This window comes from Armigeres subalbatus, chromosome 2, assembly GCF_024139115.2.
Source record: "Armigeres subalbatus isolate Guangzhou_Male chromosome 2, GZ_Asu_2, whole genome shotgun sequence".
Lineage (NCBI taxonomy): Eukaryota > Metazoa > Arthropoda > Insecta > Diptera > Culicidae > Armigeres > Armigeres subalbatus.
Window position 1 is genome coordinate 25,840,054 of NC_085140.1, and position 19,295 is coordinate 25,859,348.

At 42.0% G+C, this 19,295-nt stretch overlaps 1 protein-coding gene across 5 annotated transcripts in view; it reads left to right on the plus strand.

Annotated features, from left to right (window-relative positions):
- Positions 1-19,295, plus strand: part of LOC134218294 (multiple C2 and transmembrane domain-containing protein) — a 158,488-nt gene that overhangs the window by 37,154 nt on the left and 102,039 nt on the right. For all 5 annotated transcript variants that reach the window (XM_062697229.1, XM_062697230.1, XM_062697228.1 and 2 more), the window contains exon 2: positions 8,096-8,628. In XM_062697229.1, coding sequence (XP_062553213.1) covers positions 8,586-8,628 — 43 coding nt within the window. In that variant the 5' untranslated portion in view covers positions 8,096-8,585. The remainder of the gene's footprint in view (positions 1-8,095; positions 8,629-19,295) is intronic.

Sequence of the window (19,295 nt, forward strand, 5' to 3'; positions counted from 1 at the left end):
GATCTCTACGGAAGCAACCATTACCCAACCTAGGTCACAATGAATGCCTCTTCCTCCGCTGTCACTAAGAGGTCTCGATGGCGTTATGATGCTGCGAACTGGGAATCATTCGATAGCAACATTCGACGTGCGTTAGAAAGAAACGCTTTCCGAGTTCTCAGAGGTGATTCTTGACGCCGCTGGTTCTTCAATCCCTTAAACCAGTATTCGACCTGGAAAAATAGCTCTACGATGGTGGTCACATGAGAAGCGTCGAGCGCACGAGCGCTTAGGAGGCTTCCCCATGGACACCCAAATAAGGTAAATGCATTGAAGAACTACAGAAAAGCAGAAAACCTACGAATGTCATACGATCATCAAAGACGCCAAAATAAAGCATTGGGAGGACTTCCATCAATTAGGCCCAATCCCCCACCGAGCTACAGGGGAAAGTCAATGCACTAAGTGGTAAGCGTGGATTTTCCTTTATCCACATCGATTCACAAGACCGTGCTATCTCTGAATCGTCGGAGGTGGTAAATGCACTCGGGGAATATTTTGCATCACTCGCATCAGTAAGTGGCTACTCAGCTGATTTTCAAAGGCTCATACTCACCACGGCTCTGATGCTCCAGAACTTTCAACTATCGCCTGACCTACTAAGTTTTCAATAAACCAGCCATTTTCATAGACCAATGCAAGATCTTGACTTAACCTCAATTATTTGACAGTTCACAGAGCTTGTTTACAAGGTGTTAGAATTAAAATCGATCAGCTGGAAATAAAAATCCGTAATTTTCGTTCAAAATCATTTTGATCCGAATATTCTAGTGATATGCTTTGATTCCAAGTTTGATACCTACCATATATCAACCACAGCAGACATCAATATTCTAAATTAATCACAAAACAGTTTTTCCGGGAGCTGCTCCAGAGACTAAGTCCCTGTAAACAAGCTCTGTGAACTGTCAACCTACGTCATCATACACTGGTCTATTCGCCGAGCTTTGTCGTCTCAGCCACGTAATTCCGATTCCAAAAAAATGTAGCTTCTCCCGCGACACCGCTGATTGGCGGCTCATCTTAATGAGCTCCTGTGGATCAAAGGTCGTCGAGAAGTTGCTTGGTTGTTGGTAAGTTGCTTACATCTGGAGCTTGAAGCTGACAGAAGAATTGAGATTTGACCTTCGCCAACACACCTTTCGCCAGAAGTACGGGGCCAATTCATGCTTCACCGAAAAAGGAGACGTACTCCAAAGTTCCGCACTTGGACCCCACAGAAGCAGCTGGTGGACAGGGATTTCAGTGGTAACATTTTTTTTGGTTTACGACTTTCTCTCTCGCCGATCCTTCCGGATCCTTATCGGCCAATCTGCCTCCAGGGCATACTTGGTGGAAACAGGAGTCCCATAGGGGTCTGTTCTGGCGGTGACCCTGTTTCTGTTTGCAGTGAACGGGGTCTCCAATGGTCTACCAAAAAACTTCTACATCTATATCTACGCGGACGACATACTGCTTGTGGACGTCGGAGACACTACGGCCGGGAAAAGTGTCCGCGGACATGTATGCTGCGGACGGTACCGTCTCTCCAACCCCAGTCCACAAAACAGATAGGCATTATTAAACAAACTGCAAGATTAGTGGGCAATCGATCCCAAGGTCTTCAGAGTCTCCATCAACCGAGAACTGTCTCTCGTCCCTCATTTTCAAGCGGTCAAAATCGGCAGCAAATCCGGATCAAGATCGCATAGGACAAACAACAGGGTCACTCGTTATCGTATCGGGCAAGCGTTGATTGACAGCGGATTGCTATACGGGCTAAAGTTGGCTTGTGTAGCACGTCGGGAGCTTGTCAGCATACTCTCCCATGGCTTCAACCACTAGCTCCGCATAGCTTCCGGACTTCTTCTCTCCACACCTGTTGAGGCTGCCTGCGCCGAAGCGGGTGTCCTCCCATTTTACCATCGAACGCAGGCGGTTATTTACCAAAAAGCCGCAGCATACTCAAGTAACAATTTTAGTTTTATAACGGCTTTGAAGAGCGTAATTTACTCTACAAAAGTGTTATAAAATCAGTTTAAAACCAAAATGTTACTAGGGATACGCTTCCGCAACATCTAAAAATCGGCCACTTTTTATTCATGGGGATCGGATCCTGCACAGGATGGCCGGCGTCGGCCTAACCCCCAGTGGCTAGGGTCCGCTGCCATGGAGCAAGGAGCTGGCACTCCTTCACAGCTAACATGAACCACTCCATTACAATGCGCTTTAAAAGAAGGGACAACATAGTGACGAATTTAAGTTTAAAATTAAAAAATCACTTAAATAAAGATTCCCTGCCCTTTGGTTCAGAAAGGGTAAGGGCGCGTTCTGCCAACTTGGTCGAGGCAGATTTCAAGTGTGAACAAGTTACTACATGGACGTTCTAAAGTGCCTGAATGAAATGTGTAGCTTGTGAGGAGCCCTTGAAGATGTGATGTTGGATCAGTATCTTGATATTAATCAGAATTTATAATGTAAATTATTATAACACTACTGTATTCCGTTACGTATTTAGTATACTTGAGTTTTAACTAAAAACACAATGTCAGTTTCGATCACAAATACAATGTCGGTAGTAATTACAAACTTATACTTATCAGTATTTTTATTTGATTCGCGATCCTAATTGAAAACTCCGATATAATAATATTCATAGTTTATCGCGTGTATTCAGAATGTTTTGTTCAAAATTACAAGACCTAATAATGATCCATAATTTGCATCCGCTGAACCATTCTGAACGGCCGTATTGAGAATATCACCTATAACATCTTCTCTGCTTAAGGACATAGTTGGAAGAGTACCACGATGGCCGTCAATATGGCACCGGACCTTCCACGGGTCGTTACCACACCTCCCGCACTCCTCTCCCACCAACATTCGAATGCATCGAACAGCATCGAACAAAAGTTTAATATTCAAATTACTAACCTGCTCACAGCATATTTATTTACTTCCCGTGATAATTAACATGTTTCTTCAAAGAGTCCTAAGCATTTCGGTTCGAATTATAGAATAAATCAGCAGCTTCGTGCCAATTTAATAGCCGTTCGCGATTTGGTGGGCTTATCACTACACTTCACTTCCTTCAAGGGGCATTGAAAAAATCAAGTTTTCACACACTTCTCCGCACATGAGCAGCCCGAAATGTTGATGGAATGCCAATTAAACATCACTTTTTGAAATCAGTCACTTGTTTGAAGCGAAAACTTAATATAAACTGCTATTTTTGATCGAAAAAACCGACTAAAAACTGATCACGGAGCGAATGTAAACACCGGCAGCGGCAGCAGCAAACTAATATTTAGGGTGGCTCAAAAGTTATTTTGCTCCGCCACGCTCAGTCGAATATGTTCCATATTCTGGGTGTCTTCAGATGGTTTGGGCTGGTTTGAATAGGGGCTTACAGTGCACAGGTCGTTTTAGGTTTGTATGACAGTTGATATGGCGAGGTTTAATTTTACATTATTCTGATTGTGGCGCTTCGTCATTGGGCCATGGCGAGGGGAGACTATAGATAGTAGAATCTATAGATGAGCGAAAGCATGGCTGAGTCGATTTGTTTGACCGTGCACGCGCGCATATGACGTCCAAGCCTTAAAGGTTTCCATTGAAATCGTGACGTCATGCTCAGGGAGTGGGGTTGATGGAAGATCGAAGTAACGAAAGGTTACTTGGGTTATCCTCTCTTCTAATGCCCTGATCCCCCGGGACTACCTTCCAATATTACTTCTTGAGGACAGGCAGTACTGAACCTACTTCTCCCAAAACGACACTTCTGGGCCCTTTGGGTCTCTTGTTTGTGCCAGTAAGCACACAAAAGTTTTGAACCTTTAAGCCCTTTGTCTTTTCCTTGTCCCATTCAGCACCACATCCTTTTTTTTCTTAGTTTTTAGCTATTTAGCTCTCTACGTACTCGCAAGCTACTAAGAAAGTCACCGGCCGCGGGTCTATCCTACTCCAGTGGGGAGGAGGAGCTCCCCCGATAGCACCGACCTGCATCCGTGGAAGATTATTACATTACCAACACTACGCTTTCATCTGGTCAGCATATTCATAGATCAGTTTAAGTCTTACGCGCTTTCTCACTTCAACATGTGACCGGACGAGTGCCGAGGTCAGACCAAAGATTCCAGGTACAGATAGCTTCCGGTTCTGTGGCGTGGTCCGACGACCCGTAGTCGATGCTTTCGCGCATTCGCGCTTACGTTGGCCATTCAAATCCCGCCTCAACCCGTTCCCCGACATCGGAAGCCCCCCATAACCGACGACCCGTATCTACGGTTGACCGGACGCATTCAAAGGTCGATCCAAAGATTCAGACGACCCGAAGCCGGTGCATTGGCACCCCATGATCTACTTAGCTGGTCCCCGGCGGTAGGTCATGCCTACCCCGATAACCGAGTTTTGATGCCCTTGAGCCATTCAGCTCCCACCTTATTCGTTGAGCCATATAGCTCCCGCGATCGCGAACGACTCGGATAGTCCACGACGGCGGATCTAACCTACTGCGACGAGAAGTTCTCTGAAAGTGGGAGGCTCCCCCGAAACAGTCCAATTCGCCACGTTCTGGGGCTACGCGATCGCCGCAAGCTGACAACGTTGGTGGCTGGTACTAGCGTTCCTATTCATTATCGACATATATATTCCGCGGCGGAATGCTCATGCTCCGCTATCCGTGCGCTAGCTCCACCACCAGTTTGATAGGCATCATGCCCGCAAGTACACATGCCGCATTGCAAGATACAGGGCAATATGCGCTGATGACTCTGAGGCACATCAGCCTATGAGTACCTTCACTATTAAACTGGACCACTGCTATACTGCTGCTCCACTGAACCTCCACTATTGAAAACGCCACGTCGAGCCGTTCGTCATCATCCGCGATTGTGTCGCTCTCGCCGTCGCCGCGCGCTTGCAGACGTAGTCGATATGACTTTTGAAGCTCAACTTATCGTTGAGCATCACCCTCAATTATTCCAGAGATCACTTGGAGGTGATTTCACAGCTAGCGACAGTAATTGTCGCCTCCTGCACCGATTTTCGAATATTAACGACTATCATCTTCGTTTTATGGTGCACCAACTGTAGCTTCTTACTGCGCAACCATTCCTCTACTAGACTGATTGAATAGGTTGCAGTAAATTCGGCCTCCTCGATGGACTCTCCTTACACGTCATGGTAACATCTACAATCTGCGAATCCCACTAACTTGACTCCTGGCGGGAGCTTCAACCTCAGCACCCCGAGTAGCAAACTTGTCACATATCAGTCACTATTATTCATATGCGACAAAATCCAGTTACACTAAAGTTGTGGTAGCCAAATCGATCTGAACTGTGCTACTAGGGACGCCATCGTACATCACGTTCCACAGCAATGGACTCAAAGTTGATCCCTGCGCCCTAGTAGCACACATATTCCACAAAGGTTACTTCAACTGATAAGTGACCAGATTTAGTCACAATGAAGTTGTGCTGCTCAGGCGGGACACCTGCCGAGATCTGTCTCGTAGATCATTACTTGATTCTGAAAGTAGCTCCCAGAATCTTGTCAGCCCTATCGGTACTCCAAGTCAAAGCAACGATTTCGCGATCTCCATCCAGGACGCACTGTTGAATTACTGCCCAGTAACGTATATTCCATGACTTGCATTCTATGGCAACCTCTGCAGTGGGAACCACCGATTCAATGGCAATTCCGAAAGCCGAATTGTTCGCTCGATAATCCTCCCGCCTCATCAACGTACGGCAACAGCCTATTTTGGGTCAACATCTTCAGTAGTATTGTGACTATTAGACAAATTGGTCTGTACCCTGAGGGGTCTCCTGGTGGCTTGCCAGGTCTCTGTAACAGGACCAAACGCTGTAACTTTCATATATCCGGGAATGTCCGCTCGGGCAGGCACCTCTGCATGGCTGATGTTCGGGATCCCGTCCGAACCTAGGTGCTTTACTCGGGTCGAGGAATTTTGCCACCGCCATTAGCTCCTCTACCGTCACCCTCGCCACCTCTTCGTCATCTGCCCCTACTCTCTCTGCTGGCGGCCAATGGGTTGGGCCGTGGTGCGGGAATAGTTCTTCGATTATCGTCTTCAGCCTAGTTGGACATCGCGGGAGGAGATAGTGCACCTCTTGTCTTGTTCTGGAACAGTCTATTGTAACAGTCATTCTTGTTCTCTTTGACGGCCTTGTTTAGAGCCAGGAGTTGCTCCACGGCATTGTTTTCTTGCCGCGCTGTTTATCTTGTACCGGATTGCCAAATACTGCAAATCTGTCAGCCCTCATCTGCTTCCTCAAATATGGAGGGCTGTAGTACCAGATCCAGATCCAGCTTGGGCCTCTCGGGCACTCCAACCCGGGAGTAAGTCCCACCCACGGAGGTATGCGGGCCTCCCTGGTCATTCTAAGGTTGTAAGTCCCTCCTCCCAGTGACCAGATTACCCGGGCACCCCAACCTGGGTCGTAAGTCCTCTGCTCCTAAACCATCGCCCAATGTGAAAAAATGTCCATAACGCGAATAAGTTGAATATCTCGGGTCGGTACGGGTGCATTGCGCTGAAATTTTGACACAAATCGTAGAACTTTCTGGGAAATCGTGCAAGAATAGTTATGTTCACTGCATGGAGCTGTTAGGCCTCGTTTTTTTATGATTTGTGTCAAAATTTCAGCTGGAGAAGTTTTCCTCATCGACTTCGATAATATTGTTTCCTCATATTGACATCAACCGACCAACTCCTGTGCAGGAACACGAAAACTGTCGCTCTCAGAGTGAGCCATGCTTTCTGCGATATTTTACCTTTTGTTGAACTGCGATCTGGATATTGTCTTCGCCCAACTGACGTTCTGATCAGTTTTTTTTTTGCGGAAACTCTTCGCTCCGAATAGTTTTTCCTTGGTCCCATTTTTGGTCGGTTTTATGGATTGATGTAATGCGCTAAGTTGAGGTTTATATCTGGCTGCAGCGATTCAACTTCGGATAACAGCGGGCTTTCACCATCGGATTCCTGTATAACCGATCAGCCACAGAAGACCACCCGGCCGAAGTTTGTTGATAGGGACTCCCCACCGTGGTAGATAACCGTGATCTCAGTCTTTGTCTCGATTTTTCGACCATTTTTTTTAACTTTATTGAAGTGTTGCTTTTTGTCCAGCTTTTACGTTCAATAAATTTTAATGTAATTTTTTAATATGTGGTTCTAATTTGCTTTGTTAATTGTTCTGTTTTGTATTTTTTATTTCCTTTGGCTTCTGGAAGGTCCCTAGGTTAGACCTGAGAGTTGTTACGTTACTTTCAGTCCCCTCTTAGCACTAGCGATACCATGACAAGTGAAGAACTGAATTCATTTCGAAATTCACAGAAATAAAGAGAGAAAAAAGATTACACTGTAGCGGTGAGTGAATACATCTTGTAAGCTGAACTGCTATTTGTTGAAAACGTTGCTATATTGTAAACAAAGCATGTCTACAATAATATTAGAAGAGTCGGCTTCGAAATGGTCGTAGAGTTTCTTGTACTCGGTATTTATTTTAATGTTTCGTAATATAGAAGAATCTGTTCGACGTTTAAAGCTTTTTGCCGAAGAATACATCATTGTTTTACGGTTTCATATTCAAGGGTATATTTCGCAAGTTGGAAAAATGATCGCCTCACGAAATGATGACAGGATTTAGTAGCTAGCAAGTCGTACATTTTTCAATCGATTTGTAATTTTCGCAAAAAAAATGTAAAACACTGTTTATAATTATGTATTGTACCGCGCATAAAAAAAATCTACTCATCCTCTTATTTTTCGTCGCAACCAAAAATAAGCGCCAAATAGTCGCTTAGGAAAAACATACCTGCAGCAAAAAAGCTACTGTGACAATTTTGAAAATTTCACCACCACGTGGTGGTTTGTAGCGGTGAATGCTTTGATAGCACGTGCCAATTGTACTGCAGATAATGTTTTCAGACCTTTGGAAGCCTTGAAAAATGATCACGAAAGTTGTTTTGTCATATTAACTCCACCCAAAAGACACATAAGAAACATATCTTGTTTTCATACGAGGATTCATCTTGTCTTCACTTTCAGAACATGAACGCAAACCCCAACAACTAGTTGCAGTAGGCCAACCATTCATCGACCCTGCTACGAGCTACAAGTTTGAACCGCCTACTGCCATTCACGTTTGGAGACATCGTCTGGGCCCCCTGGCGTCAAGAGAAAAAGTTACAAAAAGTAGCTTCAGAATGGGCCTATATATCATTATCATGGTGCTGTAGTTGGGGTTCGTGTCGCTTTCAATGAACCATCATAAGAAGCAACACCGCCGCCGGCAGCAACAAGCAGCAAGGTACCTTGCACCGGTTGAAGTCGACATCCGCCGAGGCATATTCCCATCATCGTCGTAGGATACCTCTAGCCCATGTGAATTCCATAACGACGTAACAGAAAGTAGTGACGCCATCCAGCTGTCGACTGCTGCTCTGTGGGACATATTTGCGGACGCGGCCTGCGTTTAATTCGTGGAACATCACCGTAACAGCGGCGGAAACGTGCGCTTCCTGCACTTGTGAATATTATGGCGGACTCGACAGTGGCGACCCCCAGCGGTAGCAGTGGCAGTGAGTATTCGTATTTTTTTTCACTTTTTGCGCAAACATATATTCTTTTATTACGGACGCAATACACAATACCCGGTAACAAAAGATCATTTCATCACTCTGGACATGGTAACCCTGACACTTAAGAAGGCTCAAATGGTCTACATATTTGATGAATGCTTCGTGTCACGATGGAGCGAGTTGTAGTTCGTTGTCGATGCTGTTTGCTGTTTGCCGGCGAAAGGATTGGAGGCAAATCCATAAAGTATGCAATAACCCACTGTAAGCATATGGTGAAATCGGTATCACACACGCGAGCCATATGTGGGGCCAGAGTGCGTGCAAGCTAAAGCACTATGCTGCGGTGCCATAAATTCATTAAATCCTGTACATGAGGGGAGCGGGAAGAGTCACTAAGTAATTGACTGGGTGACTCCTCGGGAAGGGAAGCGCCGAGCTTGCGAGAAAATAACAAGCCTCTACGCGGGGAACGTATGGATTACACGGTAGGTGGGAAAGCGTGAACATCGATTTATGGGCCGCTGTTGCTCGCTTGGGAACAGAGGAAAATAGTGGTTGTGCTCGCACATATCGAAGGGAATTGGAGATCAGACGTCCACGTCAAGGACATTCGCATGACGACTAACGCATTTCCAAACGACTTTTTATGACATCCGTGTGTTTTTTTTCTACTTTTGAGTTTCCTGCATTGGTTTTTATATCAATTATTTCATCTTTTTGTTTTTCCTCTTTCCATTTCCCTTTTCCTCGTTCAGTATTGTCAAAAAAAAAACAATTCATGCTTAGGTGAAGTTGATTTGATTCCTTAAAGGTTAAACACTTGATAACTTTGTTTGGAAATAAAACGCAGAGAACTTATCTTCACGTCTATCAAAGCGTTTATGTAGTGTTTTTATTCTGACCAATCGACTCGTGTTGGGCTGAGCTGTGTTTATACATACAAAGAGTTAGAACAGCACAGATTTCACGTTAGAGTTGAAAATTCGTATTTTGGTACGTTCACTTATCTGCCTGTTTTTCCAGATATTTGATTATTTCAAGTTGACAAATAAACAACTTACACGATGAATACAACTGTTTTTGTGGATTGTACTTAGCTACCATAAGTGCTAATTCGTCTTATGACAAGTTAATTTACACGATGTATAATCCTGTCTACAAAACAATTAATAATAAAACAAAAGGACATTGCAATGACATGTATTAATGTTCTAAGACGCTTTGTAAAAAATATTTCCAGCAAGTCAGGGTCTAATATAATTGTAATGTCTGGTAAAGAAACAACCGAGCTTGTCTAATTAGTGAACTCCCGACAAAAACAACTCTAACGAAGGCTAGACCTTGATACAGAATTCCCTTTAAATCTGCATTTCTATGTCATAATCTCACACTTCAAAAGGAGACCATCTAAAAACTTTTATCTTTTTTTTTTTTGTCTCCTCGATTGTCATTCCTGCTCCTGTCTGACACAGAAAGCACACTTCTTGCTGGTAGGATGCAATCACGAAACCATGTACAGCCGTAAATAATTTATTCTTTAATTTTCCCCGCTTCGTTGGAAGCTGTTTTTCCGTTGGTACAACACCGCACCGCTATAAATAGGAAGGTACGGCAAGAACAGGACAATTTTCCTGTTCATTCTTAGCATTTCATCTCGTGACCAGTTCTTGGAATACACCGCAATGTCCAATGCCCATAATGTGAAATGTGGGAATGGAAAGTGCGATATTCCTGTCACGGTTTCTGGTCGTTGATAATGACTTTTTCTGGTAAGGACTGTTCATGTTATGTGGCAAACACACCACTTTAACAATATGTTATTAGTTTTACAAACTTCGCTTTTTCCTGGATATGAAGGCATTTGTACAGCAATAATCTTCCCATCATCGTACGGGAGCCAATTTTCATCTCGTAAATTGCTCAACTTGTAACATCGGCATCCCTATGCAAAGGAAAGTTTAACTTATTTCTTCTACTACATTCAACGGAAACACTCGAGCCAAAGCGGTTGTTGAAGAACGTCGGTGTGATGATCGTCACCAGCGTGGGCACTCGTGTGCGACCGGCAGACATGGAACGCTGAAGCAGATTACTTCTAGTACCGTCTCGTTAGAAAGTTTCTTAAATGTTACACTCCGGTTGGGTTCGCCATTCGAAAGGATATGAGTAAATAAAATCCCATGAAAACATGTCTCCTGTGGTTCAAGTGGATTTGTCCCCTCGACGGTAAATGTTAATGCTATTAAAAAGTCAGTCAGTCGGATGAGCTTTTGCGCTTGACTTTATAATTTCTTCTTTGGCTCCTTCACAAGAACTTTTCGAGAATCGTTTCACCAGTTGGAGGATGTCGGTTACAAACCAATGTAATGGTTTCCGTAGTTTGACCTTTTCCGGTTCCTGTGTAGGTGCCAGGTGATTTCTGACCTGAATGAGCCTGAACTTCATTAAAACGATAAGTGTATGTTGCCATCAACGATGAGACTTTATGTACTGTTTGGCATCTACCAGTTTTTGAGCTTCCAAGAAGAGAACACTGGTACTGGTATTCGCAGTAGACGGCAAATTCGGTGGAAATTGGAAAAGTTGCATCTCCATCTGGTCTTTTCTGACGTTTTACTGAGCGTGGGATGGGTACGATTAGGGTTGAGTTTACCGTAAGCGTGATAATGGTTGCACTGAAGAATATATTTGGTGAAAAATATTTTAGTGCTAAAGCCGGAATCAACTGAGAATCACATTTCCCTTCCTAGATTAACAAAGTCGTACCGGATAGCTGTCATTGGACTTTGAAATTTATTTCAGTCGTTTAGTTTACATCTAAACATCTTCTTCTTCTTATTGGAATTACATCCCCACACTGGGACAGAGCCGCCTCGCAGTTTAGTGTTCACTAAGCACTTCCACAGTTATCAACTGCGAGGTTTCGAAGTCGAATTATCATTTTTGCACTCGTATATCATGAGGCTAACACGATGAAACTCTTACATATGCCCAGGGAAGTCAAGACAGTCGAAAATTGCCTAGACCGGCACCGGAAATCGAACCCACCCACCCTCAGCATGGTCTTGCTTTGTAGCCGCGCGTCTCACCGCACGGCTAAGGAGGGCCCCGACATCTAAGCATATAACACTGACTAAACAATTTGACGCCACAATACACAGTTCGAAGCCGCATCTGTCCATCCTCGAATGCGCCCCTCGCTCGCCAAGTCCTGTACCTGCCCATCGTACCCTTCCGGCTTTAGTTACCTTCCGGATACTGGGTTCGCCGTAGAGCTTGTGTTCGTGGTTCATTCTTCGCCGCCACACACCGTCTTCTTGCCAAAAATGGCCCTAAGCACCCGTCTCTCGAATACTCCGAGTGCTTGCAAGCTCGAGCATTGTCCATGTTTCATGTCCGTAGAGGTCTTATCAGCGTCTTGTACTTGTACATGACACATTTGGTGCGCTGCTGACGTAGTCATCTCCTCCGCTGCCTTAACTTTCACTGCCCATACTCTCAGCGCCATTTAAATATACCTCGTAAAGCTGCTTCCACCTTTCGATCATCACACATTCGTCCGTCAAGATGCTCCCATCCTCATCCCTACACATTTCGGCTCGCGGCACGAAGCCCTCATAGTCGAGAGTTCCAATTGAAGGATAGTGGTTACCTCCAATACATTTTTGAAATCAAAATCTTCCACATAATTTACATATTCACATCTGAGTTTCATAACATCTTACTTTCTTTTACTTCAGCCCCTCCTAGCTGCCCGAGTAATATCCTTGTCAACAAGTTTCAGTGACTTGTATGAGACCTTGTTAAGTCACATTGGAGTCACAAATCAGCCAGATTGTGCTATTAGGGAGCAAGCTTCGTCAATTAAAAGCTCCCAAGTAGCACCTGCAACTTATTCCTTATAAAAAAATAAATACAAATGTTTTATTTCAATTGTATATATGTTACAACTGTTACACCTATGTAGTTGAGATTCAGTTATATGTACTTAAGTCTTCTAAGTTTTGTGTTCAGGAAAGTGATCTCTCTCAAATTATTCCATATGTAACTTATGTATAACTTGACTATTACAACTACACATAGAAAAAGGAACGATTGTTTTAATTGCGTCCGTTAAAAACCGTTTTGTAACAATCTGCATGACGTTCCAAATTGGGAACGGATAATTTTGTAGATTGGAATGATTCTTTTAGTTAGTGTTTTTGCTGACATTATTTCGTCCTACTTTCATTATTTTATACGTTCCAGTAATATGTTCGTCACTTGTTTTCACGAAAAAGTCCCAACAATCATCAAATCAGAATTAGAATTTTACCTTATTATTGTTTTGAGTTACAACTTGAAAGTGTTGTTTATAACTTTAGGTTTATATCAGAACCGATTTACGATTGTGTTATAACTAGTTAATCTAAGGGTTATTATTAAAGGTCATATTCGTGTTATATACAAGCTTTTGGGACACATTTATTTTTTCTTGTAGGATGCAATATTTTTGACGTATCTAAAACAGTACCGGACAAACATGAAAGGATATCCCATAATAATACTAGAATTGCAATGATGTCGAATGAAAATAGTTTTCGTTAAATTAAATTTGTCTATTCGATTAACTCAAAATTTTTAATGAATCAATTGGATTTTCAAAACGGTCTAATAGTATTGGCACATGCTATTTGGAATTTTATTCAAAAATTGGATATGTACTCTCTCCCGAATAACATCAAATAAGGCCATTGCAATACGCCAGCAAAATAAACATTGCGGACGGGAACAGGGGTGCTGGCCTTCTCATAAAGTTATTTATAAAATGTGGAATATTTTTCCTATATATATGTTTCATTTACAAAAGTGGCAAAAAGTTCGACCGTCAGTGTGCGATGAAAATGGAGATCAGAATTAAGAAAATCGGAGATGCACTTTTGGAAATGGATCTATTTATCAACATTCTGATCAATAATATCGCCGGTTTCACATGGCGCACCGAAAAAATAAAGCTACAATAGTATATTTCACCACAAATTCTAACCCGCCGGTAGAATTACATCACATATTTACGGTACTAAGGTCATTAGACATGAAATTTCTTATTTATTTATATTACTTGTATCATTCCAACTCCATAATATTTTCTTTTTCAAAATAAATCCCGATCGGAATGAGTTGACAGCTCGATTTCCATCTATGTTATAGTTAAATCATAATTGAGATACAAAAGTATTGCATATGAAACCAAAGAAATGTTTTATATTGATTCCACCTCTTGCGCTTTTTTCGTTGTAAACAAGATGTATATAAGAATCCAGCAACGAAATTAAAGATGGTAGAGAAGTCATAATTGTAATGCTAATTCTGATTTATAACAAATTGTGTTGCTTGGGAAGACTTATCAGCAAAATTCGCCTTCTTAAACGAATTCTCCTTTTGCACTAGTTGCTTTTTTGATCTTCTATACATACAACACATTTCCGTTATCTTCTAATTCACCAACTTGGGGATTTTTTCCTGGCCTACCGTCGTCAGGGTGACAATGGGTCTGGGGGTGAGAATGGATCAGCGCCCTCACCGACAGTATGGAGGTCGGATTACTAAATTGCTCAAAAAGGTCTCTTATAATTTACTTTTCTTGTCCTCAGATACATCAAATCTATCCTACAAGCATTCTATGTAGCTGAAACAATGACTCATTCTCACCCCCATTTGACCCATTGTCACCCCCGACGGCGGTAATTCAAATTTTCTTTTCTTTTTTTCAACAGCCGCATACAAATCCACATTCCCACATTACTCTGCCAGCATTTTTCTCCGTTCGCCACTATCACTTCCACTGGTCGTTCAAGACGTCACATCCTTTTCAAATAGCTTCTGTCGTTCACCATGTGATCCGTGGCACCAGAGTCTAGGAACCTCTATGCTTTCACCAATTCTTCTCGATTTGGTCGCCGAACATGGCACAATTATCGAGCACTTGAAATCCTATTCTTCTAGCGAAGTATTTCCTGTTGTCTAGATTTTTGATTTGCTCCGTATGTACAGGTCAACCTTTGTTAAGATGAAACTTGTCCGTACAACATCTTAGCACCTTATAGAAACGGGTGACAGCAAAAATTAGAACTTATGCTTCTTTTTCCACATGGCGATATAATCGTATTTAACCGATTCAATCCGGATTTTTTTTTCGTCGTATTTCAACATAAATTTTGGATATTCTGCTTCAAAAACGTATGCAAACCATAGAAAAGTAAAAATATGGGGTAAAATATTTTTTTGAGATCTTCTAGGGCTTCCAAACCTTCCTTGAGTTCAGATCTTGATGATCTACATAAACAACAAAGCGTTTTACGGGGCCTCAATCCTTATTTGAAGTTGGCATTGCTACTTGAGACATAATTAAACTATTTTTATCAAATCGCAGTGTTACCAAAACATAAACGGTACTCCAAACTATTCTTAAGTTCAGATCTTGGAGGTCTATAAGATCAACAAAGCAATTCATAGGTTCCCGAGCTTGTGTAATAGTTGGAGGAGCCCCATGGAACATTATTACAGTAGTATATACAAAATACTCCAAACCTTTCTTGAGTTCAGATCTTGAAGTTCTACAACACCAACAGAGTGATTCATAGGGTCCTGAGCTTGTACGTTAGTTGGAGCAACCCATTGGGGCATCATTACACCAGAATATGCAAATCACAGCATTCCCTGAGTTCCTGGGGTAATCCAAGTCATTCTTGAGTTCAGATACTGGAGGTCTTCAAGACCAACAGAGTGATTCATTGATTTCCGAGCTTGTGTGTTAGCTGGAGAAGCCTCATGGACCATCATTACACCAGTATATACAAAATACAATATTCCCAGAGTATCTACGGTACTCCAAATCATTCTTGAATTCAGATCTTGGGGGTCTACAAGACCAACAGAGTGATTCAAAGGCAACTCAGCTTATGTGTTAGTTGCAAAAAGCCCATGAGACATCATTACACCAGTATATGAAAATTGAAACATTCCAAGAATATCTACGGTACTCCAAACGATTTTTGAGTTCAGATATTGGAGGTCTACGAGGCCAACAGAGTGAATCATAGGATCCTGAGCGTGTGTGTCAGTTGTAGAAACCCCATGGGACATCAATATACCAGTATATACAAATCATAACATTCCCGGAATATTTACGGCGCCATACATGAGTTCAGATATTAGATAAAAGACCAACATAGTGATTCATGGATTCTGAAGCTTGTTTGTTAGTTGGAATTGCTCAAATGGACATCATTACGTACACAATACGTAAGTACGAAAAAAAACGTGTTATTGTGATCACAAACATCGCATCCACATTTTTTTCGTTCCTTTTATCATCTATAGTGTTATAGAGGGTCCCTCCTTAGCCGTGCGGTAAGACGAGCGGCTACAAAGCATGACCATGCTGAGGGTGGCTGGGTTCGATTCCCGGTGCCGGTCTAGACAATTTTCGGATTGGAAATTGTCTCGACTTCCCTGGGCATAAAAGTATCATCGTGCTAGCCTCATGATATACAAATGCAAAAATGGTAACCTGGCTTAGAAACCTCGCAGTTAATAACTGTGGAAGTGCTTAATGAACACTAAGCTGCGAGACGGCTCTGTCCCAGTGTGGGGATGTGATGCCAATAAGAAGAAGAAGTGTTATAGAATAAAGCTTGGTACCACGGCGTCTCTTGATGACCGGCTGGGCTATACATGTGAATTATTGCTACTCCATAATCGATCAGAATTAGAGTAAGTTGCACCCTGAAGGCGTTGGTACTCTCATACTTACTTGTTTCATACTTATTATACATATTATATATTTTATACGATATGTTTACCCAAGTGTTTACCATTTCTATACGTATTGAAACCACCAAGGGGTATCATTAGATGACAGTCTAACCAATAAATGAGGATTGCGTACCAAGAACTGAATAAAGCTCGCAATACATTCAATCGACAATATAATTGGTTTCAGTATTGCACGGAATTGGATGTTACTAAGACTAACATTCATATGTAAGAGTAAAGTAATTTACGTATGAATAATATTACAAAATTTCATTTCAAATGCTTTTCTCCATACTTATCCCAAAATGAATTAAATGTAATAGCTAAATCATGTTGCTAAAAAATCTCTCTCTCAGTTCCTCTGCAACCATTTGATGTGATTCTGCGAGATCGTCAACAGAAGGCGTTTCAGTAAAACTTTCGAATCGACATGTTAAGCTCTGGTGCACTGCTGCAAACATGCAGCACACTAGGAGTAAACTTTTTGAAAGCAGTGTACCAAAAGGAATCAATAGTTAAGTTTCTCAATAATAATCTTCTTCATCGAAAAAAATATTTAGTAGACTAACAGATAACAGGTCATTGTGTTTTTTTTCGAGAAATAATCTCATTATTGATGAAATTTGTGTAAGGTGGTTATTCACAAAGTGCGTGACGAATAATAAAAAAACTAGAGGTTCATTACAAGAATTGTACGTACTATATCGATCTTCCCTAGATGTCCTTTTTTGGCGGTAAATTCATGCTAGACCATCGTACATCTTCTTGTTGATCGATTTGAATATAAAGAATTGAACTCATTTGTATTGTCGTACATGTTCAACGAATTCTACAATGGTGTAACGAAGTCCAGTAGAGCTATTCCAACTCATGAAAATAGATGGGATGACGTAGATCTTCATGTTGATCGATTTGAGTATTTAGATCTGTACTCATGGACAGTTTGGAGTGTCGTCGATGTTCAACGAGTTCTGTAATGTATCTATAATGGTGTATCGAAGTCCCGTGGAGCTATTTCCACTCATAGAAATAGTGGAGACCTCAAAGATCTTCGTGTTGATCGATTTGAATATTGGGATCTGAGCTCAAAGACAGTTTGGAGTGTCGTAGATGTCGAGCGAATTCTGTGGCGTGTCTCTAATAGTGTAACCAAATCCCGTGGAGCTATTACAACTCATAAAAATAGTTGAGACATCGAAGATCTCTATGTGGGTCGTTTTGAATATTCTGATCTGTACTCATAGATAGTTTGGAGTATAATAGATGTTCAACGAATTCTGTTATGAATGAAGTCTCATGGAGCTATTCCAACTCATAAAAATAGTGGGGACATCAAAGATCTTCTAGTTGATCGATTTGTAAATAGGGATCTGAGCTTGTTTGGAGTTTGGAGTGTCGTACATGTTCAACGAATTCTGTGGTGTATACCTTACTGTGTACCGAAGTTCCGTGGAGCTATTCCATCTCGTAAAAATAGTTTAGACATCAGAGATCTTCATGTTGATCGTTTTGAATATTAGGATCTGCACTCAAAGACAGTTTGTCGTAGATGTCAAACGAATTCTGTGATGTGTCTATAATGGTGTCACGAAATCCCGTGGAGCTATTCCAACTCATAAAACTAGTGGGGACATCGAAGATCTTCATGTTGATCGATTTGAATATTAAGACCTGTACTCAAGGATAGTTTGGAGTGCCATAGATGTCGAATGAACTCTGGTGTGCCTGTAATGGTGTTACGAGGTATCGCGGAGCTATTCCACCTCATAAAACTAGTGGGGACATCGAGGATCTCTATGTTGATCGATTTGAATATTAGAATCTGATCTCAAGGAGAGTTTGGAGTGTCGTAGCTATCGAAAGAATTCTGTGGTGTGTCTGTAATTATGTTACGAGGTATCCTGGAGTTATTCCAACTCACAAAACTAGTGGGGTCATCGAAGATCTGCATGTTGATCGATTTGAATATTAGGATCTGTACTCAAGGATAGTTTGGAGTGTCGTAGGTGTCGAACGAATTCTGTGGAGTGTCTGTTATGGTGTTACGAGGTATCCTGGAGCTATTCCAACTCACAAAACTAGTGGGGACATCGAAGACCTGCATGTTGATCGATTTGAACATTAGGATCTGTACTCAAGGATAGTTTGGAGTGTCGTAAGTGTTGAACGAATTCTGTGGAGTGTGTAATGGTGTTACGAGGTATCCTGGAGCTATTCCACCTCACAAAACTAGTGGGGACATCGAAGATCTGCATGTTGATCGATTTGAATATTAGGATCTGTACTCAAGGATAGTTTGGAGTGTCGTAGGTGTCGAACGAATTCTGTGGAGTGTGTAATGGTGTTACAAGGTATCCTGGAGCTATTCCAACTCATAAAACTAGTGGAGTCATCGAAGAGCTGCATGTTGATCGATTTTAACATTAGGATCTGTACTCAAGGAGAGTTTGGAGTGTCGTAGATATCGAAAGAATTCTGTGGTGTGTCTGTAATGATGTTACGAGGTATCCTGGAGCTATTCCAACTCATAAAACTAGTGGGAACATCGAAGATCTGCATGTTGATCGATTTGAATATTAGGATCTGTACTCAAAGATAGTTTGGAGTGTCGTAGGTGTCGAACGAATTCTGTGGAGTGTCTGTTATGGTGTTACGAGGTATCCTGGAGCTATTCCAACTCATAAAACTAGTGGGGACATCGAAGATCTGCATGTTGATCGATTTGAATATTAGGATCTGTACTCAAGGATAGTTTGGAGTGTCGAAGGTGTCGAACGAATTCTGTGGAGTGTCTGTTATGGTGTTTCGAGGTATCCAGGAGCTATTCCAACTCACAAAACTAGTGGGGACATCGAAGACCTGCATGTTGA